General features: G+C 47.6%; 1 protein-coding gene across 1 annotated transcript in view; it reads right to left on the reverse strand.

The window, feature by feature from the left end:
* The window catches only part of LOC147886979 (uncharacterized), an 874,612-nt gene that overhangs the window by 121,487 nt on the left and 725,130 nt on the right, over positions 1–27,995 (reverse strand). Inside the window, exon 31 of the mRNA XM_087394085.1 lies at positions 10,223–10,507. Within this exon, the coding sequence (XP_087250211.1) occupies positions 10,223–10,507 (285 nt within the window). The remainder of the gene's footprint in view (positions 1–10,222; positions 10,508–27,995) is intronic.

Below are 27,995 nucleotides of genomic sequence, written 5' to 3' on the forward strand. Positions count from 1 at the left end.
AATCCAAGGCTGTGGTCGAAAGTGCCATCTCAACCCTACTGTGGTCTCTAAGAAAAAGGGGGAGCCATTCGATTCCCAAAGGAAAATAGCCCTCCTTCTCCCTCCGTCTCCTCCCCCCTCCCTCCTCCTCCTCCTCCCTCCTCCTCCCTGGTCCCTCCTCCTCAACCCTTTACCCCTTGAAGTCACGAAGGAGACTAGCTCCCCACTCCTCAACCCTGTAAACCCTACAACCCTCTCTGAATCCTGGAACTCCTAGTTAGATCTCTCAACCTTATCCCCCTTATAAACCCTTGAACTCCCATGGAGGCGAGAGCCTCCACCCATCGTTGTTATCCAGACCTCTTTCTCACCTATGCGAGTATGAGAGTTGCTTTCCATGCTTCAGCCTACACCTCTCACCGGAATACGACCCGAGGACCTATGCTACACTTGTGAACACCTATGCAATAGTGAGCAACAACACGATTGTAGGTGACTAACACCCTCAGAACTTGGACTTGGGAGAGACAATGACAACATTTTGGTGCTGTTGCTGTGGAGGTTAGCATCTAAAGCAAAAGTGGAGCATGTGTTTGCGTCTGAAAAAGAACCCCCTTTGAAAAACCATTCTAGACACATCCCTCAAGGAAAAGGAGTGCAAAAATGCATCCAATTGTGCAAAATGATGAGATTTACATCCTAAATAAGGTTGATTTACATGAGTACATTAATACACTAATCACAAAAAAATAACCCTTGAACCCCCCACTTCCTGTAAAAGCAACACCTCCCCCCCCTCATTTCTTTTCCCACACTTTTGCAAGCCACTTCCATCTCTCCTTCATCTCTAAGTTCCGTTAAGCCCCCGTATTTTCTGTCTACCACCATTCCATTCTCCAGCTTCCATCCACCATCTCCACAACCACCACCACCACTTTCCATCACTTTTTCTGTCAAGCTCCCCCCTCCATCTCCACCACCACCATCTTCATCTCCCTCCCTACCACCTCCACTTTCTCTGTCCATTCCCCCCCTCAACCGTCACTTTCTCCCTCCTCTCCACCACTACTTTCTCCACTAAGCTCCCCCCCCTCCATCTTCATCTCTACCACCTCCATCTCCACCTCCCATCATCTCCATCCTTATCACCTCCACTTTTTTCATCCATCCTATCCACCATCACCACTCAAGGTAATCCCCCTACCTCTCTCCACTCCACCACCTCCTTTCTCTCTCTACACCTCCACTCCATTGTCCCCCTATCTCTCTCTACACCTCCACCATCCCTCTATCTCTCTCGACCCCACACCCCTTTCCAACTTGCAAATCAATTTTGGGCACTCATCTCCTCCATTAAGTCCTTCTATTCTAGGGCTCTCTCTCTCAATTAATTCGAGATTTCAAATCTAAATCTAAAGACCCTTAGTCTTAAACTGATGTAATAAAGGCCATTTTGATATAGGACTACAACTTAGATGTGTGCTGAGGATGATGTTGATGCTGATTGTGACTTTGATGATGATTTTGGCTGATGATGACCATTTCGTTGGAATGATCTACCTCTACCTCTACCTCTATCTGAAGCTGTAAATGCTTGATCATTGGAATGACCTTTGCGTGCATGAATGACCTGAGTCCTGAGTTCTTCACCAAGTGAAACTGATTGAAGTTCTTCCAGTGGTGGAATTTGCCGTTGGATGGCAATACTTTGGACTAGATTCTCCTCTCCTAGTCTATTCAGGATGACTTGAACCATTTCTGCGGGATTCATAGTCTCTCCTGCTGCTACGAGTTGATTGTTGTAATCTTTGATCCTGAGTACATAAGCATGACCGGTTTCACTGCTGTTGCAGAAACTCTGGTTGATTTGGTTTCTCAATGTGAGAATCCTCGAAGTGTTCTTGGACTCGTAGAGAGCTGCGAACATATCCCATGCTTCTTTTGATGTCTTGACGGTGTTAAGCTGTCCTAGCATGACATCTTACACATTCTGCTTGATCACATGATATGCATACTTGTCTTTCTTATTCCATTTTGTCTGTGCTCAGGCAATGGCAGGATCTACTACAAGTGCTGAAACTGTTTGTGTAGCTAGAGATTCTGCTGTAGATCTCGCTGCTAGTGCTGTGACAACAGGTGGAGTAGAGCTACTGCTGGCTGGATTGTCCCATGGTCTAGGTGTAGATCCATCGACAGACTCCCATTTGTCCTAAAGTACAAGAACAGTCTCCATTCCGTATTTTCATGTGCCGTAATTGGAGTTTTCTAGCTGAGCAGATGCCTCCAGATTGAGGTTGCTAGTCGTAGACATGATGCAAGAAATGTACTCAAAGTGTCTGTGAAATCACTGTCTAAATCAATTGCAAAACACTAACTGTGCCAAGTGAAATCTGAACTGTCGGTGAAGGTAGAACTGCAATATATAATCCAACCTGAATTACAAGGCTTGTGGCAAATGATGCCAAAAATAGCCAAGAGGATTTACAAGGCTCAAAATGATGTGCACAAATGCCAGAAAATAGCCTGATTAAAGTTACAATGGTGGGGCAATGTGAAGTGCAAATGTGCAATAGTTTGCAATCTGCCCACACTGATACAATGTGCCAATACCACTGAAGACTTCTAACTGAACTCATGAACGTCAAGTTTCAGGTAATGTGATGATGTGAAACCGCATGTGAGCGTAGGGACTGACTTCGAGTAGGAACTAGTTGAGAATTTCGGGCATGGATTAGATTGGTAACTTGAAGAAATTCAAATCGTCTGCATTATGGCAATCTAGTCTACTCTAATCTAGATCTAGACCAACCGTCGATCGAAGAAAAATAACAGCAAATAAGTTATTTTTCTTTAGTTCTTTTTATGCGCTAGGTCAGATGTGTTGATGTAGAGGCTGATGTGCGTGAAGGAAGTGGATTTGTCGGCGAGTCTCAAAAGTGAGTGATACTTGCACAGAAATGTGCGTGTGATGTAATGAGAGCGTAGAGCACGAAAAATCGAGCGTTTTTTTTTTTGGAGCACCCTCAAATTCTTCTTGGATCAAGAGATATGACTTGATCTAGGTGTTGCAAAACCACCTCCGCAATGGAGTTCACATAGAGATGGGGGCTCACAGAGGCTTCTGGTCGTCAACCTTGATGACGTGGTAGATGACGTGGACTTGTTGACATGGATGATGATGTGGAAATGCTGATATCAGCCTGGTGACGTGGCTTGAGGCAACCGGGGTGCTGATGTGGCACCTGCTGAGGTGGCAAATAGGGTGCCACGTGGCACCTTTCTGACCAAGTCTCAGGGGTGTGGTTGTGGTGACCTTAGGATAAGGCTCTTGCCACATGCCACAAGGGAGGCAATCCTTAGAGATCAGATTCATCAAAATCTTTAGAGACTCCGTCCTCCCGGGATTCCGTCGGCGTCGTGTGCTTGGCCGTCGTTTGCATGAAGGCGTGGAGGCGCGTCTGCAAGCTCGTTCATGCTCAATGATGATGTGGCTCTCAGGGGATCACATGTAGTGATTGTGCCTGTGAAGAGGTGTGCTAGTGGAGCAGTGTGTTGATGTGGCAGACAGGTGCACATGCAGGGTACAAAGTGCCTAGCAGGGGACAGTGCCACGTGGCAGCAGTGATGATGTGGCACTGCTGATTGAAAAGGATGATGTGGCAGTTGATACAGTATGGCCTCCCACACCAGTGTCACTAAAACTGCAACCTACCTCAAAAAGCCTTGAAACAAAATTTTCACGTAACTATGCTACTCATTAGGCTATATGGAATGAAAAAGCCTCACTTAATTTTTTTGTCCTACTGGATTGATATAGAAGATTGTATGTCGAGCCACCTCCTTCCAAGAGTGTTTTCTGCATATATCCCTTTGAGAACAATCGATTCAAAGGCCCCACCCCTTTGTATTTATGTGTGAACACAACCATTTTCAATCTTGGTCACATCATCAAGTAAGCCCACATGCTACAATGAAACCCATCAAGCAAAACAAATCCACAATCACTCCGACTAGCCTGCTTTTGCACACAAAAACTAGGTATAGCATGAGTTATATGTATTATGAGCCCCTTGCTGTCTACAAGTGTTTTTTCCTTTATTCTAAAGGCTGCATCCAATGCATGTACCATTTCAAGCTCAGATATACATGGAAGCCCTCTTTTTCCATTATCCTGGCATGACTTCACCTAGCTCTACTACTTGAATTAGTACGTGAATTCCCAACACAATCTTGTCCATTTGGACTTTACTTACTAAACAAAAATATAAAGTCATACAAGCCCTCATCTGGGAGTCCATCACCACCATCGATACTGTCTAGACCACAATGCAAAGCACAAGTATCTATGCCCAAATATAAAGCATCACATGTTGTCATTTTCTCCTCTTGACAACCACAAAAACCTAGGAGAGAAGCTAGAAACAACACCATGACACAAATTCAAAGAAGAACCATGCATGTCCTGATTACACGTGCCACCAACACCAACCCTGTGGTATGCACATGCCCTATAGACTCACCATCCGTATGGCCTTGCAGCATGGGATCAACTTGGCAAACTTCTTCTTCCTCAAAGAATCCAAGAAGACTGAAAATGCATCATTATCCAGTGCATGGTCTTACAAAGACCTTAAAGGAGTCCTTGTTGACATCATTGAGCATTGCATTGACTATCTCTTGATTCTTAACTCAGATCCAGTGGTTGAGGAGCCATATCAAAAGAATTTTAAAGGCGTTACAAGCCACTCTTCGGAGGCTACCCCCTTGGAGCCTCAGGAGGAGACTGGATTATTGGAGGTGACTTCAACATGGTTGAGGCACCTTCGGATAAGAAAGGGGGTAGAGAAGGTGGTATCCACTCCCTTGAGAGAGCAGCCTGGGATGCCTTCTTGTTCAGGCTCAGTGGCAGAGATGTTTGGTCAAATGATGCATTTCTTGTTCAGTCTCAGTCACTTTTGTTTTCATGGTCGAACCATAGGGTGCAGATGCCTATCCATGCTCGGATTGACAGATTCTATGTGGGTGATTGGGCTCTTGATAGAGGGGGGACAATTTGCATTGCACCCGGTGTTTCCACTTCATACCATTTTCCGGTAATTTTGTCCATTTCAGAGCCTCATCTGAGAGGACGGTCTCACAGTATCAGGATCCCAAACGCCTTATACACGGATGAGACTCTCACAGAGGCAGTGTTGGAGATCTGGGTTTCCCATATGCAGGGGGGGGGGCGATCCTTCACATGTGGCCACAACACTTGACAGTATCAGCGACTTCTATCACTCAGTTGCTAGTGCTCGGCATGGTGAGGTACTCAGGCGAGAGATCGGTATCCGCCGGCAGTTGGCAGCCCTTCAGAGGGAGGAGCAGAAACGACCTTCAGATGCTTGGATACAGGAGCGCCTTGCTACGGCAAGGGCTCACTTGCAGACCTTGCTTGATCAGAGAGCAGAGTATGCCTTCCATGCACGGGAGTCCTTTCTGATACAGATGGGAGGGAGAGTCAATAAACGCTTTTTCTCTACACTTGGCCCTAGACATAGTAGAGAGAGTGTCAGGCAGCTAATTGACTCTGACGGCATTTTGCAGTCCCATCTGGAGACCGTCATGCACTTAGCGACAGATTTTTATACCTCCCTTCTTTCCGTAGATCCGAACTCACAGGCTAGAGAGGTAGCTAGAGATGAAGTTTGGCAGAGTTTACCTGTGTTGGTCACCCCAGAGATGTTATGCTCACTTGATGCACGCTTTACCAACACAGAGTTCAAGACTGCTCTTTCTGCCCTTCATAAGGGCAAGTGCCCTGGTTCCGATGGTCTTACTCCCTCTTTTTTTATAGCCTTTTGGGATATGATAGGTGATCATATTACTTCAGCCCTACAGGGCATTTGGGACTCGGGCGAGATGCCTGACTCACTGACTGAGGGACTCATTCACCTTATCCCGAAAGGTGGCAACAGGAATTTTGTATCCCATTGGAGACTCATCACTCTTTTGGGCACTCTTTACCAAATCCTTGCCAAGGCGATCAGCATCCGACTACAGCCCTTTCTTCCAGATCTCATCCATGATACTCAGACAGGCTTTGTGCATGGCAGGAGCATTTTTGATAATATCTTTTCCTTTTGGGAAGCCACAGAGTGGACAGAGGCTAGCAGTTTTACTCTTCGACTTCGAGAAAGCCTATGACAGAGTAGATTGGGGTTTTCTTGAGGGCACTCTTCTACGGTTTGGATTTTCAGATGCTTGGATCAGAGGGGTGGCCTCCCTTTACAGATCAGCCCACAACCAGGTTTTGATTGGAGGGGTAAGGGGTGACAAGTTTCAGATTTCCAGATCAGTTCGTCAGGGATGCCCTTTAGCCCCCTTCCTCTTTCTTTTTGTGGTAGAAGCTATGAGTATCTTCCTTAGATCTCAGGCTGAGCTTTTTGGGCTAAGACTGCCCTTGAGACAGGAGCAGGAGCTTTTTGACTGTGAGTTGGCTGATGACACTGCTATTTTTATTCAGGCCTCCTTGCAATCACTTGATTCTTTCCGAACAGCCTTGGATATCTTTTGCTCAGCTGCAGGGGCACACATTAACTAGCATAAATCCTTTGGCTTTTGGATCAATGATGAGGACACTCCAGGCTGGGGAGTTGACATTGGTTTTTCTTGGATTCAGAGGGGTGTTCCTATCAGGTATTTGGGATGCCAGGTAGGATTGGACATCTCTCTAGCATAGTAGTTTGCCCCAGTACTAGAAAGTATAAGGAAAAAGCTCCTTTTCTGGAGCTCTGCCAAACTCGACCTTGCATCTAGAGTTGTGGTAGTGAACCAAGTTCTCTTGGCCACCTCCTGGTTCGTGTGTTCTTGCTGGTGCCGGTCTAGGGATTGCATGACTCAGCTCATCAGACCAGTCAGGAATTTTTTATGGAGTGGACTTGATGGCACAGCAGATGTTGCAGCAAGGGTGGCCTGGGAGACTATTATTCTCCCTACATGTGAAGGGGGCCTTAATGTCATTGACCCAGACTTGTAGGGCTTTGCTTTGTAAGGTGGTGGTGAGGGGACTCATGCCTGGGCAGACACCTTGGAAGGATTTCTTTTTTGGACGCATTCAGGCTTGCACACCAACCTTGGGAGATGATTGGGTGGACAGCCCTCGATGGATTTTCACATCAGTCCCTCTTAGATCTCCTGCCTCTCCTCTCATAACTGCCATCCTGAAAGCTTGGGGGAGCTTCAGGAACACTCTTCGAAGGATTCCACCTTCTACCATTGAAGAGATTGATAGGCAGCCGATCATTTGGAATGATAGTATTCTCGACGAGCATGCCAGACCACTGGGCACTTCCCATTACATGCAGTGGTCTAAATGGGAGAGAGGCCCCACCTACACAGTAGGCACTTGGAAATCTTTTATCAGGCTACCTGTGGATTAGAGACTACAGTCCGTGAGTCACCTCAAAGGGGTAACACGCAGGATTCAGCAGATAGATACAGCCATCCCGGTGGAATGGACAGTTGAGCTACCTATTACTTCCACCACTTGGATGGGGGCTTTTTCGAGGACATCAGTTCCTTTACAGGTGATCGCTCTCCGAGGTCTCGGGGACGATGCACTGGTCTTTGATGTTGGGGATGGAGGTTTACCTTCTACATCCAAGGATGGCATTCTTCTTGAGGTTGCCTTTCAGCGTGTCAAGATTGCTGGTTTTGTGGACCTTGGAGCGGGCTTGCAGTGGTACTTAGACCTTGACCCTCTGCTCTTGGCCTTGGGATCCTGGAGTTTGTGGTTATATGGAGGTGCACCTATCAGGTGCTTGCAGTGGGACCCAGGAGAGTGGGAATGGATAGATCATGGGCACCGAGAGAGGGGGATTCCCTTCTTTCGTTTCACGGTTGGTAATGCCAGGAGGTTTCAGCTGAACAGTAGGGGTTGGATTCCCTCCAGAGCCCCCCATTGGGAAAGCTTCTTCATCACCGCAGACTTGCGTAGAAATTTCTGGAGGAGGCTCTGGAAATCCCTCAGAAATAGAAAGATCACTCTTTTCTTTTGGCTTTCTATTCATCCAGGGATAGCAGTGAACCTGTGGAGATCACGATTTGGGGCTGATCCCACTTGTTCTTGATGCCATTCTGCAAAGGAGTCAGTGCGACATTGCCTTTGGGACTGCAGTCAAGCGAGGACTGCTTGGAAAGGGGTTGCTCGGATACTCAGCATCTTTCACACTTCCCCTTTCTTCATGACTTGGGGCTCGGTCGCATGGTTATCAATTACTGGGCCCCAGGTGTTTTATGAGGGTGAGCCTTCTTCTTGGGCACTCTCGGTCCGCCAGCAGGTGATAGAGCCCTGCTCTCTAGAGGATGTACCACTTACTCCCTTCAGAGCTTCTCATGTTTCAGTGGACACCTCTTGGGAGATTTTGGCTAGCATTTCCTCTTGGCATATTTGGAGAGCCAAATGTACTGAGGCCTTGGATGGCACCCAGATACATCTATTACAGGTTTTCACGGGTATTTGGTCTGACACGGTTCACACTTTGATAGCCATATGGGCTAGCATGCAGGGCCCTTCACGGGCAGCCTCTTCTAGAAGGACTATATTTCTTCGAGTTTGGAGAGGTTTTCCCTTTTTCTCGGAGGTTTCTACCGGATTGAGATGGCACTATCAGCCTCAATCCTTTCTTTTTGGATCTTGAGCTTTTCGTGCATTGCATGATGTATCCTGTATGGAGCTTGCTCTAACGGTTTTTCTTTAATACTTAATAGAAGTCTCTTTTTGCAAAAAAAAAAAAAAAAGAGATAATGGAACAAGCAGGATTGATTTTATCGAGTTGATTACTTGGACTGGTTCAGTAATATTGTCATTGTTCCGAGAAGCGAGACAGCTAAACTTTCTGTTTGTGTGGTCTATAGAATTTTGAACAATGCCACTCTTTGAGACAGGTTTCCTCTCCGGTCACATTAATATTTGGTTAAGACGAGATGCCATGCATGATTCCAAATCCTGTGTGTCATGGTGGATGCATAATCTTACCACATCTAAGGGTGGTTCCAGCCTCATTGATTCAGGGATACAGATAATGCCATATCTTTCTTATACTTATAGATGAGTTTTTTAAACCAAAGGCATTGCATGTGTACGGCCCTTTGGCATCACATATCAATGCCAAGATTCTGCCATGGGACATTACTTTTGTGATGGCACACACACGGGCCAGAACAATCAGTGATCTTATGAAGCTGCTGTACAGGCCATGCATCAACTTCTAAGGAAATGCCAGCCATTGCACAGCTTGCTACCATCTTAAGGTAGGCAAGGCCATGTGTCCACATATAGCTAGCCCACCGAAGACTACATTGTGACTATTAGGTTCTAGGTTATGTATGGGAGTCCCACACCCCCACTGCCTAGCCGCTCAAGCTCACCAACCACAGAATAGATCTAGGGAGGATGAGAGGCCCATAGTACCACAAGGATTTATATGCCAATAGCACCACATAATAGATCTAAGGATGAGAGGCCCATAGCACCACAAGGTATTATAATGCCCATCATTTAATCAAGCCACATTGTATATGGAATTTTGTCATCAAGCACTTGAGCACACCTGTCACAAGGTACCTACAGAGCGGTCCTCAAACACTTTAAATCCCTTCATTGACCACAATTTCACATTCCCTTTGGTCCTTTTTAAACCTCAATGTTTGTATACCATGTATCTACCGTGTGTCTACAGAGGGTAAAACCTTCATCAAGCACAATTTCACATTCCCTTTGGTCGTTTTCAGCTCCAATGTGTGCGTCTACTGTGTCTACTGCCCCCAATGCGTGTGTCTTGTCAGCCCACTGCATGACACATATACCTCAACAACAACCTCCAACTTAACATAAATGGGAATCCAGAAGTGTGCATCCATGGCTTGTAAATATTAGGCAGAGTATGTTTACTTTGCAGGAAAATGATAAGCTATTTTAAGTACTTTTCCACATAGATGACAGATATTGTAGAAAATAAACGTAAGTTTCTTATAAATATAGTACTATTCTTCTTCGTAGAATCACTTTGACATTTTGGATTCCCTTATGTGATGCAATAGAATACCAGTAGTGGATTTGATAACCACCACATCATTTCATCCCAGGTTTTCTTCGCTTCCATGATTTTAAGTTATTTGCTACTTAATGTACAATCCTTATTAGTAATTGATAGCTTCAAACAGGCCATGGAAATAAGTCATGAAAAGAATGTAGACTTACAGAAGAAAGAAATTTGTTTCCAACTGAATATAGAGCATCCTCGGGCCATTCAGTAAACCAGTCAATGGTACAGCAGTTGACAAGAGATGGAAACATACGTAGCCTATTTCTAAATGCAGATCCAAAGGGGCTCATACAAATCACCATGTGCAAGTTCTTGCGACATTGGTCTACAAAGAACATGTATATTTCTGCTGCACTGCTATCTTTGCCAGCCTTTTTAGCTCGAGCCCTTACCATGTCTTGTAGGGTCATAATTTCATCCTTTGCAAAAAGATTTGGAACCTACAGAAAGAAGAAAAGTCAAAAGTAGTGAAGAATGTGCACATAATCAAATTTAACATTTGCAATGAAAGAGAGTGCTTTGTTTGGAATCCATTATGACAGAGATAGATGATAACAAACGTTCAAGATATTCAGCAAACAACCAAGATAAAGATATTGTATTGTTAGAACATGAAGTCAAGTTGAGTGTGTTTTACTATGTTCTACTAGGAGTTCTAGTATAGTCTTATGTGTGAGTGCCATGTGTCATATTGGAAGATATCCCATATACTTTTTTTTGGGTGAAATCTTTGATTGATTATATTATATGAGTAGCAACCTCAAAATAAGGTGCTACAATTACATCAACTGAAAATTTCAGTATATGCCAAAAAGACCTCATGATCCATGCAACGGGTCTGCAAGCAATCAAAGAAAGATTGCTGCAGAGAACGCCTAAAAAAGCGAAACAGAGAGAAAGTAGGATCACCAAAGACTTTACGATTCCTATATGTCCATAAAGTTCATAGTTCCCAGTAGCGAACCCAAACGAAGAAAAGATGAAACTCCGGTCTGAATGGATGAAACCCAAATAGCCAGAAGAACTTCCCAAATGGAACAAATGGGAATCTCGCTCGTAGGCGCTATCGAAGCAAATCAAAAAACTCACGAGAGCACGGACAATGCCAAAACAAGTGAGGCACAGTCTCCGAAGAAGGAGAACATCTGTGGCAAAGTGTAGGAGCAAAATGTGTCGATGAGCTAACAGCTGTCTAGATGGAAACATTCCCAAAAGAACTAGCCAAAAGAAAACCTGTTGCCGAAGCGGTACTTTATAGGCCCAAAGTTGCTGTAATCTTTTCCTCCACCACTTGGCTGGGCGATGCATTCACCAAACAGAATCACCTCTCTCTGAAACCCAAGGTTGAGGCAAAAGAATTTTATACAATGCAAGTACAGTAATCTAAGATAGCCTTAAAGGACGAGAAGAGGACCCTGGAGAAGTCAGAGTCCAATCTTCCAGCCAAGGTCCTGGAGTTCCAAAGGAGAAATCGGAACAAAAGGCGAAAGCATAGAAGTAATTTGTCGCCACAAAGGATGATAATGAGAGCCCAATCCATATGTAGTGGCTGCTAGAGAAAAGGGGAGCACAGTACCAGCATCATCTATAACATCAGCAACCGAGGTGATGCCTTTAAACGAGACAAAGTAGGAACGTCGAGGTTCCTGTAAAGCCAAGGGAGGCTGAAAGACTTTTGACCAGTGAATGCTCTCAGCTCTCAAAGAATTCCCAAGCAAAGATTGCCGTCAATTCCATTCCAGATGAGAAAGATTATGCTTCCATTTAAGAAGCAAGTGGGAGACAAAAGGGCAGCTAGGCAAAGTGCCATCAGTGCAGCCAAAAAAGAAATTCCAGTGATCGAGTTGCCAATGATCAAACGCAAAAATACTGATATGAGTGACCAGAGTCCTAATCATAAGAGCCCAAGGCTGATCACCTTGCAGAAATTGCAGCAACATTTTTCCCCTGTGGGCAAGAATATGCACATGTATATCTGTGATGTTCAATCCACCATGCATCTTGGGAGAACAAATGTGATGCATCAAAAGCAGCCTGAGACTTTTTCTGCCATGTTTGGATCGCCAGAAGATTTCCATAAAGACAGACATGAAAGATGTAAGATATGCCTTAGTGAACATGATGAATGGCAAGTAAATTGAATATATGCCACAAGGATGGACTGCACTATTCGAAGACGAACATGCAAAGGCTAGGTTGCCAGTTTCCAATACTCAAGCTTTTTCCGAAGCTTAGCCAAAACCCAATCAGTTTGTTGTCGGCGAGTGAGTTCCCACCCCAAAGGGTAACCAAGATGACGAACAAACTGAGTGGGTGGAATGATATAGCCCCGGGCCATAATAGACTATGCCAGTCTTTGGAATGCAAAGGGAGCAGCTTAGACTTCTGAAAATTAACATGAAGACCAGCTGCCAAATCATAAATAGAGAGGGCCTGCATCAAGGCACCAAGATCATGGGGCGTATTCTTCGAGGTAAAGAAAGAATCATCAGCATAAGCTTGAGCAATCATGCTGCGATTAGCATCCAATTCCAAGCCATGAAGTGATCCTGTAGCCACAAGATGATCAATATATTGCAGCATAGGATGAGTAGCAATGGCATACAGTAAAGCACTAAGAGGGCATCCCGGCGGACCGAACAACAAAGAGTCCACTCAGCAGAGATATCCCTACAAAGAATGCAAGCCGCATTGCTATCTTTGTAAAGCCAGTAAATAACCTGCTGCATTTTTTGTCCAAACCCCAAAGCTCGCATAGTTTGCGAGATGAAATCCCATTGAACTGTGTCAAAGGCTTTTGCAATAACTACCTGCAAGAGTTGAACATCGTGCTGCGTGTATTTGGCATATTCAATCCCAATATAAGCATTGGCAATGTTATCTGTGATATGGTGACGTGGAACAAAGCCATATTGGGAGGGATGCAACTCATCATGCAAATAACCTTTAATCCGATCAACCACCATTTTGGCAATGATCTTGTAAATGACTGGCATGAGCGTGATTGGCCTCCAATCACCAAGTGAATCACATAGCTACTTTTTTGGAATCAGCTTGAGAAGACCCTTTTTCCATTACACAGGCATCTACTGATTTTGCCATGCTGTATTTACCATTTGTAGCAAGGTGAATTTAAGAAGATCCTAGAATGCAAGAAAAAATTCAACAGTGAGACCATCCCATCCTGTAGATTTTCATCTACCACAGGATCTCAATGCATCAGACAATTCCCTTTCAGTGAAGGAATGTTCAAGTTCAAAAGCCTGAGCATCAAACAGAATTGGATGAATATGCTACAAAAGAAGACGTGCAGACACGACCCGAGGAGAAAGAGTATCCAGATGCCCAAAATGAGTGGAGAAGTGCTGCTCACATAAATCAGCAAGCTCTAAACGAGATGTTGACCAAGAATCATCAGGCATCCAGATCTGACAGATATTGGCAGCCTGTCTTTTGTAATGTAAACTCTTAAAAAATTGCTTGGAAGAGCAGCCTTTATCCAAAAATGCTTGTTGTCTGGATCGAGTTTCCCATTTAGCAAGCTTTCTGCGATCATTGGATTGAAGAGAGAATTAAGCTTGACATAAGAGCATGCTTTTCTCTGAAGACAAAGGGCGAAATGAGCAAGCTCAGTCAAACTTTGACAAGTAAATTTGGCATGTGCTACAGTCTCCCTTGTGGCTTGCATATAGGATTTGCCATAATCTTGAATAACTACTTGCATCTGAGCAACAAAAGCCTGCTAGGCATAATCCAAACCAATGCGTATCCTGCTGCTGCTCCCCGCTCCTCCTGCTGCCCTCCTTGCTGCCCCCTTCCTCCCCTCCTTGCTTCTCCTCCCTCCCCTCCCCTCTACCTACTGCTCCCCCTGCCTCCCCTCCCCCCTACCTGATGCTCCCCCCCCAACTCCCCTCCCTCGCTGCTGCAGGCCCCCCCGCGCGCTGCCTCCTCCCTCACCTCCCCCCTACCTGTTGCTCCCTCCGCCTCCTCCCTCTCCTCCTTGCTTCTCCTCCCTCCCCTCCCCCTTACATACTGCAACCCCTGCCTCCCCTCCCGACTCCCCTCCCTCGCTGCTACAGCCCCCCCCGCACGCTGCCTCCTCCCTCCCCTCCCCCCTAGCTGCTGCTCCCCTGCCTCCCCCCCCCCCCTCGCTCTTTCTTTGCTTCCCCCCCCCCCCTCTCCTCCACTCCTCCTCTCCTCTATCCTCCCCTCCTCTCCCTTCCTCCTCTCCTCTTGCTACCTCCCCTCTCTCTTTCCTGACGACTCCTCTCCTTGCTCATTCCTCTCTCTCCCACCTTCCTTTCACCCTCTCCCTTCATCTGGAGTATCGTATTCTCCTTTAGGGGGCTCCTGGGCTTCAGAAAAGCGGACAGAGTTCTTCTTTGTGTTTGAATCGGCCTGGGTTCCCACTCAGTCAATCTGTTACCGCCCCCACCGGCCACGAGAACCATCACTTTCTCAAAAGACGAGCTGCAGCAGTTGCAAAAGGATTTGGAGCATGAGTGTTCCACGACTCTCTTCGCATGTATCCATGGCTCCCACCCCTCCAGGTCACAAGCTAGAGATTGGATGCTTGCGGCGCTTCCCCAGGAGCTCGCTCCCCACCTTAAGGATGTTCGTTTGTTGGGACGAGGTTTCTTTCAGGTGTGCCTAGATTCCTCGGATGTCACGAGAGACCTGCTATAGGCCGGGTTTCTATTTCTAGGCTATAGGAGGATTTTTTTGTTTCCCTTTCAACTGGGCTTTGACCCAATTGAAGAGAACAAGCAGGGAGTTTCTGTTTTCATCAGGTTCCTTGGTCTCCCCTCAGTTTATCACCGGCTTCTTTCAGTTATTGGCGAGAGGTTTGGTGTGGTAGCAGAGATCCCCCCTCTTCCTGGTGAGCCCTCTTCGGCTGTTGAGGCGGTCAAGGTGGATGGGGTACCCAGGGTTAGGGTCATTATCCAGGACCCTAATATTTCAGATGACCACATCACGGTACAACGACTCGATGGGTCTTTCTTCCGCCAGAGATTTGAGGTTGCAGGTCGGCAGGACTAGTGCAGGATTTGTAGATCCTCGGGGCACTTCGCCAAGGATTGCCCAAAGAAGCAAAAGAGGCCCAGAAAGCAACCAGCTCGTACTAGCTTACGACAGAGATCAGGAGAAGGACCTACTGCTCCACAAGCACCACCTCAGACACGGGCTCCCCCCCCTCCTAAGGCTACTCGAGTCCCTCCTGCACCCCGCACCACCTCTGGCCCACGGTGGGTTGTGGTCGCGGTTAGGCCCTCTACTTCAGATCACACCTCCACCGCTTCGAAGGCTACCCCCTTGGAGCCTCGGGAGGAGACTAGTGTTCAGGAGCCTTGTTCGACTCCACCCCAGGATCAGGTTGTACCTTCCTCAGCAGCCGAGGTTGTTGGCACCTCATCTGCAACACTTCTTGATCAGGACTCAGTACAGGTGCCTCTTTCTATGGATAGAGGGAATGGGGTCTTACATTCTCTCCCTGCTTTGGTAGGAATCCTTCGTACCCCCTCCCCAGGACTGGCTCAGCGGAACTCCTTTTCCGCCCTAGAGGACCTCTCTGACCTCCTAGATGATGATTTTGTACCTTCCACTTTTGGAGAGCCAGTTATCAGCATCCCTTTTAAGAGATCTTTCTCTCTCTCACCTGTGGAATTTCCTCGCCTTGGACCTCGTGTGTATGACAGGAGGTCAGCTCCGGTGGAGGGTTCTTTTTCTACCACCAAGTCGGGTAAGGTATTCCAACCCGCTTCCTCCCGCCAATGAGGATAGCCAGTTGGAATATACAGGGATTGGGCGGCATCCCTCATCGCCATCGCAGACAACTGATTAGGAATCAGCTCCATCTAGGTGTTTTAGGTGGTTCCCTAGACATTCTTTTTCTTCAGGAACACAAACTGGATGTGAGAGATTGCTCCAAGTTAGGTAAGTTGCTCTCAGGCCGGACTTTTTGGCTTCCTGCCTTGGGAACCAGAGGAGGTACATGCATATCAGTTTCAGATTCCATTCTTCCTCTGATCATTGGACACGGTACCATAACCCCCTCTAGAGCCCAGTGGGTTTTACTTCTGATTGACGGACGTAAGGTTGGTTGATGCTCCGAACAACAGAGGGGACCGTGTTCTGTTTTGGAAAGAGTTGCTCTCGTGGGCTGACATTGCAGATTCGTGGATTATTGGAGGTGACTTCAACATGGTTGAGGCACCTTCTGATAAGTAAGGGGGCAGAGAAGGTGGTATTCATTCCCTCGAGAGAGCAACTTGGGATGCCTTCTTGTTCAGATTCAGTGGCAGAGATGTTTGGTCAGATGATGCTTTTCATGTTCAGTCTCAGTCACTTTTGTTTTCATGGTCGAACCATAGGGTGCAGATGCCTATCCATGCCCGGATTGACAGATTGTATGTGGATGACTGGGCTCTTGATAGAGGGGGGACAGTTTGCATTGCACCTGGTGTTTCCACTTTCGACCATTTTTCGGTAGTTTTGTCCATCTTAGAGCCCCATATGAGAGGACGGTCTCACAGTATCAGGATCTTTGATGCCTTATACACGGATGAGACTCTCACAGAGGCAGTCTTGGAGATCTAGGTTTCTCACATGCAGGGGGGGTGGCCGGTCCTTCACATGTGGCCATAGCACTTGCCAGTATCAACGACTTTTATCACTCCATTGCTAGTGCTCGGCGAGGTGAGGTACTCAGGCAGGAGATTGGTATCCGCCGACAGTTGGCAGCCTTGCAGAGGGAGGAGCAGAAATGACCATCAAATGCTTGGGTACATGAGTGCCTTGCTACGGCAAGGGCTCACTTGCAGACATTGCTTGATCAGAGAGCAGAGTATGCCTTCCATGCACGGGAGTCCTTTTGGATATAGATGGGAGGGAGAGTCAATAAACACTTTTTCTCTACACTTGGTCCCAGACATAGTAGAGAGAGTGTCAGGTAGCTTATTGACTCTGACGGCGTTTTGCAATCTCATCCGGATACCGTCATGCACTTAGCGCTTATAAGTAGAGTTAGCTAGTTCCTGTGTAGTTATACGAGAGTGGAGCATTGATATCTAACACCCCCCCTCAATGTCCACGCGCAAGTGAACTTATTTTTTAGCCCAATGCTAAGTCGATGAAGATGCCTCTCCAGCAAGTCTCTTCCAAGAGCCTCCGTGAAGATGTCCACAACATTCTCTGTAGTCGGACAGTACACCAAGTCGACCTCTCCATCAATGATGAGCTCACGTACAAAGTAATATTGAATCTCAATGTGTTTTGTACGAGCGTGGAACACCGGGTTCTTTGCAATCACCATGCAACTCTGATTGCCACATGATAATTGTGTAGGCTTGTTCTGCACTGCACCCATGTCCCCCAAAATCCTCCTCAATCACATTGCCTTGCAAGAAGCAAAGCATGCAGATTTGTACTCAGCCTTGGTAGAAGATGAAAATGCCATAGTTTTTTTGGAGCTCAGGACGATAGATCATAATATTTTTTGTGTCACTTTTTGATTATATCAGTTTTAATGTCTTTCTACACTAGTTTTTGTAGATCTTAGCTTGCTGAGTATTGAAGGCATTTCAGCCCAAGGCTGGATGCATGCAAGGATCTGTGATGTTGGACCTTTCTTTTTGAGATGTTCACAGGTTTTCTGTAAGTTGCTTCCAGGGGCAAGATATGCTGTTCAGCGGGCCGGCAATGTTCTCATATCTTTTAACAACAAGGTTAATATGATTAATACTGCTTGATGGACTTCTTCTGGATTTAAAAGTGCCTGCAGTATGTGCTGATGCTTTATGGAGGTAAGCATGAAGAGCAAGAGGCTGTATGTGTATGATTGTGAGGCAAAGGTCCTATGAGCAACTAGGATGTACAGATTTCTATGCCTCCCTTCCTTACGTAGATCCTGACACACAGGCCAGAGATGTGGCTAGAGATGAAATTTGGCAGAGTTTACCTTTGTTGGTCACACCAGAGATGATATGCTCACTTGATGCACGCTTTACCAACACAGAGTTCAAGACTGCTCTCTCCGCCCTTCATAAGGGCAAATGCACTAGTTCTGATGGTCTTACTCCTTTTTTTACAGCCTTTTAGGATATGATAGGTGATCATATTACTTCAGCCCTGCAGGGCATTTGGGACTCGGGTGAGATGCCTGACTCACTGACCGAGGGACTCATACACCTTATCCCGAAAGGTGGCAACAGGAATTTGGTATCCCATTGGAGGCCGATCACTCTTTTGGGAACTCTATACAAAATCCTTGCCAAGGCGATCAGCATCCGATTGTAGCCCCTTCTTCCAGACCTCATCCATGATACTCAGACAGGCTTCCTGCATGGCAGGAGCATATTTGATAATATCTTTTCCTTTTGGAAAGCCACAGAGTGGGCTATGCAGGAGCGGGCAGAGGCTGGCAGTTCTACTCCTGGACTTTGACAAAGCCTATGATAGAGTAGATTGGGGTTTTCTTGAGGGCAATCTTCTACGATTTGGATTTTCAGATGCATGGATTAGAGGGGTGGCCTCCCTTTAGAGATCAGCCCACAGCCAGGTTTTGATTGGAGGGGAAAGGGGTGATAGGTTTCAGATTTCCAGATCAGTTCATCAGGGATGCCCTTTGGCCCCCGTCCTCTTTCTTTTTGTGGCAGAAGCTATTAGTATCTTCCTTAGATCTTAGGCTGAGCTTTATGGGTTGAGATTGCCCTTGAGACAGGAGCAGGAGCTTCTTGACTGTGAGTTGGCTGATGACACTGCTATTTTTATTGAGGCCTCTTCGCAGTCACTTGATTCTTTCCGGACAGCCTTGGATATTTTTTGCTCAGCTGCAAGGGCACACATTAACTGGCATAAATCCTTTGGCTTTTGGATCAGTGATGAGGACACTCCAGGATGGGGAGTTGACATTGGCTTTTCCTGGATTCAGAGGGGTGTTCCTGTCAGATATTTGGGATGCCAGGTAGGATTGGGCATCTCTGCAGCACAACAGTTTGCCCCAGTACTAGAAAGTATAAGAAAAAAGCTCCTTTTTTGGAGCTCAGCCAAACTCGACCTTGCCTCTAGAGATGTGGTAGTGAACCAGGTTCTCTTGGCCACCGCCTGGTTTGTGTGTTCTTGCTGGTGCCGGTCTAGGGATTGCATCACTCAGCTCATTAGACCAGTCATGAATTTTTTATGGAGTGGACTTGATGGCACGGCAGATGTTGCAGCAAGGGTGGCCTGGGAGACCATTATTCTCCCTACATGGGAAGGGGGCCTTAATATCATTGACCCGGACTTGCAATGGAGGGCATTGCTTTGTAAGGTGGTGGTGAGGGGACTCATGCTTGGGCAGGAACCTTGGAAGGATTTCTTTTTTGGACACATTCAGGCTTGCACACCTACCTTGGGAGATGATTGGGTGGACAGCCCTCGCTGGATTTTTACTTCTGCCTCTCTCAGGTCTCCTGCCTCTCCTCTCATGATTGCCATCCTAAAAGCTTGGGGGAGCTTTAGGAACACTCTTCGAAGGGTTCCTCCCTCTACCCTTGAAGAGATTGATAGGCAGCCGATCATTCGGAACGATAGTATACTTGATGAGCATGGCATACCACTGGGCACTTCCCATTATATGCAGTGGTCTAGATGGGAGAGAGGCCCCGCCTACACAGTAGGCACTTGGAAGGCTTTTATCAGGCTACCTGAGGATCAGAGGCTTTAGTCCGTGAGTCACCTCAGAGGGGTAGCACGCAAGATTCAACAAATAGATGCAGCCATCCCAGTGGAATGGACAGTTGAGATGCCTATTGCTTCCACCACTTGGATGGGAGCTTTTTGGAGGATAGCAATTCCTCTACAGGTGATCGCTCTTCGAGATCTCAGGAAAGATACTCTAGTCTTTTTTTTTTTTTCCCCAAGAAAAAGACTTCTATTAAGTAAGAGAAAAAACCCGCGAGAGCAAGCTCAAAGCGGAATACATCATGAAATCATAAGGATAAATAAAAAACCCCCTCAGAGTGAGGTGGAAAACAACCAAGGCTGAGGCTGAAAGTGCCACCTCAACCCTGTAGTAGTCTCAGAGAAGAAAGGAGAATCCTTCCATTCCCTGAAGAAAGAAGCCCTCCTAGCTGAGGGTGCACGGGAGTCTCCCTGCATACCCGTCCATACGGCCATCAAAGTATGTACGGTGTCTATCCAGATACTAGCCAATGTGTGCGAGGGATGAACCTGAGTACCCTCCAAAGCCTCCGTACATCTGGCTCTCCAGATATGCCAGGATGCTATGCTCGCTAGAATCTCCCAAGAAGTATCCACAGAGGCATGTACAGCTGTAAAAGGAAGGTGTGATACCACATCCAACGAATAGGACTCAGTCCGATGACGTCGAACCGAAATGGCTCGAGAGGAGTCAACTCTCTCATAGAAAACCGGAGGTCCTGTAAGAGAAAGCCAAGCCACTGAACCCCATGTCATAAAAAATGGGGAGTGGGCAAAGTGACTGAAAATCCTGGCTACCCCCATCCAAATCATCCTTGCCTGTCTGCAATCCCATAAGCAATGCTGAATAGTCTCCGAAGCAGAAAGGCATCGAGGGCAAGTAGGGTCGGCTCCGAACCTGGACCTTCAAAGGTTCACTGCAATCCCACCATGGATAGAAAGCCAAAAGAAGATAGTGATCTTTCTATTCCTGTGGGATTTCCAGAGTCTTCTCCAGAAGCACCTCTGCAGATCCGCAGTGATATCAAAAGTCTCCCAATGAGGAACTCTGGAAGGTCTCCAACCTCTACTACTGAGCTGATATCTCCTGGCATTATTGACCGTGTAACGAAAGAAGGGGATGCTCTTCTCTCGATGCCCTGCGTCAATCCACTCCCACTCTCCAGGGTCCCACTGCAAAAACCTGATGGGAACTCCCCCATAGAGCCAGAGCCTCCAAGACTCGGTGGAGAGTAGCCGGGGGTCTGGTTCTAGGAACCACCCACTCTGAATCTGATCCCTGCACCAAAAGACCTACAACCCTGATAGGCTGAAAAGCAGACTCAAGCAAGATGTCCTCTGTGGACCTGAGCAATCTGCCACCATCCTGGACACTAAAAACCAAAGCATCCTCCTGTGCATCTTGAAAGGCCAAAACCTGAAGCGGAACACCGCCTCTCGAAAAAGTACCTGCCCAAGTGGAGGAAGTGAGTGGCATATCATCTGTGTCTACCCAAACCTCTGGAAGGGCTGCCTCAATCTTCAAGATCCTCCCTGCACTCCCTCTGAGATGTCCTGTCAACCTTGATTTGGTCTCCTCTGGAAGCCTGCAGAAAGCTTTCCAAGACCCCATAGAAGATGGAGGTCCCCTCTCCCACCTGGACCACTGCATGTAGAGTGAGGCACCCAGTGGTCTGCCATGATCATCTAAAATACTGTCATTCCACGTGATGGGTTGCCTATCAATCTCTTCCCGAGAGGAAGGAGGAAACCTCCGAAGAGTGCTTCTGAAACTGGCCCAAGCTTTCAGAATGGCAACCATGAGAGGGGACGAAGGTGATCTGAGGTGTGCTGTGGTGAAGATCCACCTAACACTGCTCATCCAGTCTCCTCCTGAAGAAGGTGTGCACCTCTATATGCTGCTAATAAGAAGGTCCTTCCACGGTTCCTGCCCTGGCATAAGTCCCCGCACCACCATCTTGCAAAGTAAAGCTCTACACTGTAAATCTGGATCAATAATATTGAGACCCCCTTCCTGTGTAGGGAGGATGAGGGTCTCCCAAGCCACCCTGGCTAAGGCATCTGTTGTGCCATCAAGCCCACTCCAGAGAAAATTTTTGATCGGTCTTCTGAGCTGAATGATGCAGTCCCTAGAACGGCACCAGCATGAACAAACAAACCAGGCCGTGGCCAAAAGGACCTGGTTGACCACCACAACTCTAGAGGCAAGATCTAGCTTGGCTGAGCTCCAAAAAAGAAGCTTCCTTCTGATGCTCTCAAAAACGGGAGCAAATTGCTGTGTGGTAGAAATATCCAAGCCGACCTGGCAGCCCAAATACCTGATAGGCTCACCCCTCTGAACCCAAGTGAATCCTATGTCAAGCCCCCAAACTGGAGTGTCCTCATCACTGATCCAAAAGCCATTGGATTTATGCCAATTTATCTGCGCCCCTGCCGCCAAGCAAAATAAATCCAATGCTGTCCTGAAAGAAGTGAGCGTCTGTGGAGTGGCATCCAAGTAAACTACTGTGTCATCTGCCAACTCACTGTCAAGTAGCTCCTCTTCCCTTCTGATGGGAAGTCTCAGCCCAAAGATGTCAGCTTGAGATCTAACATAGATACTCATAGCTTCGGCCACGAACAAAAAAAGGAAAGGAGCAAGGGGGCATCCCTGATGGATTGATCTCGAAATCTGAAATCTCTCACCCCTTACCCCACCAATAAGTACCTAGTTGTGGGCTAACCTGTACAAAGAGGAAACACCTCTGATCCAAGCATCAATAAAGCCAAAGCGTAGAAGGGTGCCCTCCAAAAAACCCCAATCTACTCTGTCATAAGCTTTCTCAAAATCCAAAAGTAGAATGGCAAGATTCTGGCCACTCTGCATGGCCCACTCTGAAGCTTCCTAGAAAGAAAAAATGTTATAAAAAATGCTTTTGCCATGCACAAATCCCGTCTGAGTGTCATGAATAAGATCAGGGAGAAGTGGCTGCAATCGGAGGCTGATAGCCTTGGCCAGAATCTTGTAACAAGTCCCCAGAAGTGTGATAGGCCTCCACTGGGACACTAAATTTCTGCAACCTCCTTTTGGGATAAGGTGGATGAGACCCTCTGTAAGCGACCCAGGCATCTCGCCAGAGTCCCAAATGGCCTGCAGGGCTGAAGTAATATAGTCTCCAATCATATCCCAAAATGCAATGAAAAAAGACGGGGTGAGGCCATCCGAACCTGGGCACTTGCCCTTGTGAAGGGCTGAAAGTGCAGTCCTGAACTCTGTGTTGGTGAAAGGTGCATCGAGTAGAACATGCATACCCAGATTCACCAACATAGGGATGGTCTGCCAAATAGCCTGTCTAGCATCCTCTCTATCATGTGTCTCAGGATCAGCAGTAAGAAGGGTGGCATAGAAATCTAAAGCTATGTGTAAGACATCATTAGGCTCTGTCTGTAAAACCCCATGTGAGTCAATAAACTGGGATACACTCTCTCTACTATGTCTAGGGCCAAGAGTAGAGAAAAAGTGTTTATTGACTCTACCACCCATCTGAATCCAGAAGGACTCCCGTGCATGAAAGGCATACTCTGCTCTCTGATCAAGCATCTCTGATCAAGCAATAACTGCTGATGAGCCCTTGCTGCAGCAAGGCGCTCTTGAATCCAAGCATCTGAAGGCCGTTTCTGCTCTTCCCTCTGCAAAGCTGCCAACTGCTGGCGAACACCAATCTCACATCTGAGAATATCTCGTCTCCTGTAACAAGCAACTGAGCGGTAGAAGTCGCTAATACCAGAAAGGGCAGCGGCTACATGTGATGGATATGGCTGCCCACCCTGGACATGAGAAACCCATATCTGCAGGGCTGCCTCTGTAAGGTCCTCCTCTGTGTAAAAGGCATCTGGAATCCTGATGCTGGAAGATGCTCTAGTCTTTGACGTTGGGGATGGAGGTATACTCTCTAGATCCACGGATGATATTCTTCTAGAGGTTGCCTTTCAGCCTGTCAGGATTGATGGTTTTGTGGACCTTGGAGCAGGCTTGCAATGATACTTAGACCCTGACCCTCTGCTCTTGGCCCTGGGATCCTGGAGGTTGTGGTTATATGGAGATGCACCTATTAGGTGCTTGCAGTGGGACCCAGGAGAGTGGGAGTGGATAGATCATGGGCATCAAGAGAGGAGGATTCTCTTCTTTCGTTTCACGGTTCGTAATGCCAGCAGATTTCAGCTGAGCAGTAGAGGTTGGATTCCCTCCAGAGCCCCCCATTGGGATAGTTTCTTCATCGCCGCAGATTTGCGCAGGAATTTCTAGAGGAGGCTCCGGAAATCCCTCAGAAGTAGAAAGATCACTCTTTTCTTTTGGCTTTCTATTCATGGAGGGATTGCAGTGAACATGTGGAGATCACTATTTGCGGCTAATCCCACTTGCCCTCGCTGTCATTTTGCAGAGGAGTCAGTGCGACATTGCCTTTGGGACTGCAATCAAGCGAGAATTGTTTGGAAAGAAGTTACTCGGATACTCAGCATTTTTCATACTTCCCCTTTCTTCATGACTTGGGGCTCGGTCGCATGGTTATCCCTTATTGGGCCCTAGGTGTTTTATGAGGGTGAGCCTTCTTCTTGGGTACTCTCGATCCGCTGTCGGGTGATAGAGCCCTGCTCTCTTCAGGATGTACCACATATTCCTTTTAGAGCTTCACATGTTTCAGTGGACACCTCTTGAGAGATTTTGGCTAGCATTTCCTCTTGGCACATTTGGAGAGCCAGATGCACAAAGGCCTTGGATGACACCTAGATACACCCATCACAGGTGTTCACGGGTATTTGGAGTGACACGGTTCACACTTTGATAGCCATATGGGCTAGCATGCAGGGCCCTTCACAGGCAGCCTCTTCTAGGAGGACTGTATTTCTTCAAGTTTGGAGGGGTTCTCCCTTTTTCTCGGAGGTTGCTACCAGATTGAGATGGCACTATCAGCCCCAATCCTTTCTTTTTGGCTCTTGAGCTTTTCATGCATTGCATGGTGTATCCCGTATTCCCGTATGAAGCTTGCTCTAACGGTTTTCTTTAATACTTAATAGAAGTCTCTTTTTTGCAAAAAAAAACCAATGCGTATCTGACGAGAGAGAGGCTGAATAGCATCAAAGACCAAGGCCTTAAAGTCAACATGCTCCAGATAACTATTATTAATCAGCAAAAGCCTTCGGTAAGGCAATCTGTCAGTGGGAAATTCATGTAAGGAAAGCCTCAACCAAAGAGGAGCATGATCCGAATGTGTGAAAGCATGATCAACCCAAATTTGACAAGTAAAGGCATCACAATGCTGTGGATCAATTTGATACCATCTATCCAAGCGTGCCCGATAAGAAGATTGAGCATTATGTTGAAGGGTATAACCCGGAAGCATGGGCTGTAATTCCTTCCAGAGATCAACCAGGCGCAACTGAAGCAAAAAATCAGACCATGCCTGAGTTTCAGAAGCCAACATATGAGTGTGGCCTGAGGTATTGTCACCCGATTGAGGGGCATTATTAAAGTCACCACAAATGAAGGCATGTTGTTGCCATGGATAAGTATGCATGGCAGCCCAACAGATCAAAGCTCTATCACGAGAAGATTGGGGGGCATAAACCGATGCAAGAAGATATCCCATATACACTTTCGTATCCTATATATGATTGAACTTGTGTGTCACATCAACACAGATCAAGGAGTCTACATCAAGCTTATCAATGTGAGTCTTTCCATTTTGGTCTATTGCTCATTTCCATTTCCTTTCACTTTCATTATGTTTCCATTGGAGTATTATCTCCTCTCTCCCTAGCCTACCCTCTCTCTCCCCCTCCCTCTCTACCATGTTCCTTCATGTGGTATTAGAGCCACCCTTACTCCTTCCTTTCTTTCTTCCTCCATCCCTCCTTCTCCTAGTCCTTTCTCTCTTGCTCCTTCCTCTTCCAAGGGATTGAGCCGAGGGAGGCCAAGAAAAAAGAGCTACTCTCCCTCTTTCCTCTTGGAAGGCAGCCATTCTTCCTTCACCCTTAACCTCTCCATGAGATACAATTTTTGCTGGACATGGGAGCTGATTCATGGAAGTTGCAGCTGTTGATTTGCTGCGGATTTTGCTGCGCCATCAGCTCACGTTTTGCTGCGTATTTCTGCCTCGGGATTGCTGCCATCATTCGAGACTGCATGTGGGTTGTTGCTGCTACTATTCACCCTGCCATCTGCGTGCTCCCTACGCTGTTCCAGCTGGTACGATGCCTTCTCTTGGCGGTTTTCTGCCCCGACTACAAGCTGAGCTGCCGCTACAGCCCATTTTTCCGAAAAAACAGTGCTGATTATATTACTTCGAAAAAACAAGATACATAAAAGTCAGTTTTGCAGCTGACGGGGCTGCGTTCACAAATCGGACGCAGCCCTAAGTGGAAACAAAAAGCTCTCTCTCACGGAGGGATCAGGCGGGTGTGGATAAACAGCCAGAGAGGCGGTGAGTAGCGCCACTGAAGGCCCTGAGAAGTATGCTCGAAGAAGAGGCCCTGCGTATCCCAATCTCGGAGGAAGCGTCTCCGCTTCTCCCGGCCAGCCCGGGAATCCCCTTGGATCTGGTCCTACTGGCCTCTGAGCGTGTGGATAATCTTGCTCCAGATGTCGGCCATGACCTGGGCAGTCGAAAGAGAGGTACCACCGAGGATCTGCACGCAGCGCGAAGTCCAAATGTGCCATCCGACGATGCTGCTAATAATCTGCCAGACTGGCTGCCTCACCTGAGATCCTGTGTCCACCTCTGCCAAGTGCTGCGGGATGCCCTCAAGCGGCCCCCAAGTCCCCTATGTGATAAGGAACATAGGGTCCTGCGGACCTGCCTCGAACAACTGATGATAGCCAGGTGTGGTTCTGCACCAGCAGAATGTGCCCCAGGTGATCAAACCTAACTCCGGAGCAGCACGAGTAAGGATCCTGAAGGCCCACCTCCACACGTCCTGGGCGCGAGTGCAGCTCCACAGGCAGTGCTTTGGTGACTCCTCGTCCTCATGACAAATCTGACATAGTCCATCCTGACCAATCTGCCGCAACCAACTCCCCACTGGAAGACCCTTGTGGGCGAGTAGCCAAAGGAAGTAGGAAATCTTCCGCGGCCGCCAACTCTCCCACAAGGCCTTCCAGAAGGCCTGCAAAAAAAGCCTGGAAATACCCTGAGAATACCAACCGGGCCGCTGGGTGGGCGGTCGACTCTGCATCCTCCCGAGAACTCTCCTGCCCAGTTTCGTGCTGTAAGCGAAGAAAGGGGTCGGCCCCTGGCCTGCCACAAGCTCTGGCCATCTCCACTCACCTGGGTCCCAATCAAGCTCTGACAGGGCCCGCCCCTCCCAAAGCTAGAGGCGCCATAACTGCAGCTGATCCTGCTCTATACTAGGATCGATCCGCCAAACCTTCCCCACGAGGCCAACGACACGAACCCTCTACCACGAGAGAAGGGGGTCGATGAGCACACCCTCTCTCCTGAGTCGGCCGTCCCCCAAAACCGCGAAGAAGGATACAGAGGTGTCGTCCAGTCGGCCTGCAACCACCAGTGGGATGCCACGGGGGGTGAACTGTCCAAGCCAACGGGCATCACCAGGCATGAGGATCTGAGTCTCGGGTGGAACCAACCAACCGGTAGGAATCGCTCCATCTATCTCTGTGCGTTTCGCCTGAGCTCCACGGACACCTCCGGCTGCGGCTGCTAGAGCAACGGTCTCCAACTGTCTGTAAGTGTCCCTCCAAACTTAAAGGGATCGGGCTGGCCCCCGCATCCAGCCGTCCCACGAGATATGTGACCTCTCCCCCAGCTGAAGGCCCAAGGTATCTCTGACCTGATCATTCCAGACGAGCGGCTGGCGGTCGATCTCCTCCTGACTGCTAGAAGGGGACTGGAGGAGACTGAGACAAAGTCGCCTCCAAACCGTGAGAAGGCTACGAATGAGCGGGGAGCGGGGGTGAGTAAGCGGTGCAGAGGTGAAGATCCACCGGAGGGACGGTAGCCACTCTCCACCTCGGCGCGGGATGCAAGAAATTATCCCCTGCTGAAGTAACATCTTCCACGTTTGCCCCCCCGGGGTCTAACCGTGGATAACTAACTTGCCCAGCAGGGCCTGACTCTGAAGCTCCGGATCAATGACCCCCAAGCCACCCTCAGCCTGCGGAAGAATGACTGTCTGCCAGGCTACCCTGGCTCTGGTATCTCTGAGACCATCCCCCCCAGACCATCCTGAGCT

This window comes from Dipteris shenzhenensis, chromosome 23, assembly GCF_047967505.1.
Source record: "Dipteris shenzhenensis isolate YYH24624 ecotype China chromosome 23, Dip_SZ_1.0, whole genome shotgun sequence".
Taxonomy (NCBI): domain Eukaryota; kingdom Viridiplantae; phylum Streptophyta; class Polypodiopsida; order Gleicheniales; family Dipteridaceae; genus Dipteris; species Dipteris shenzhenensis.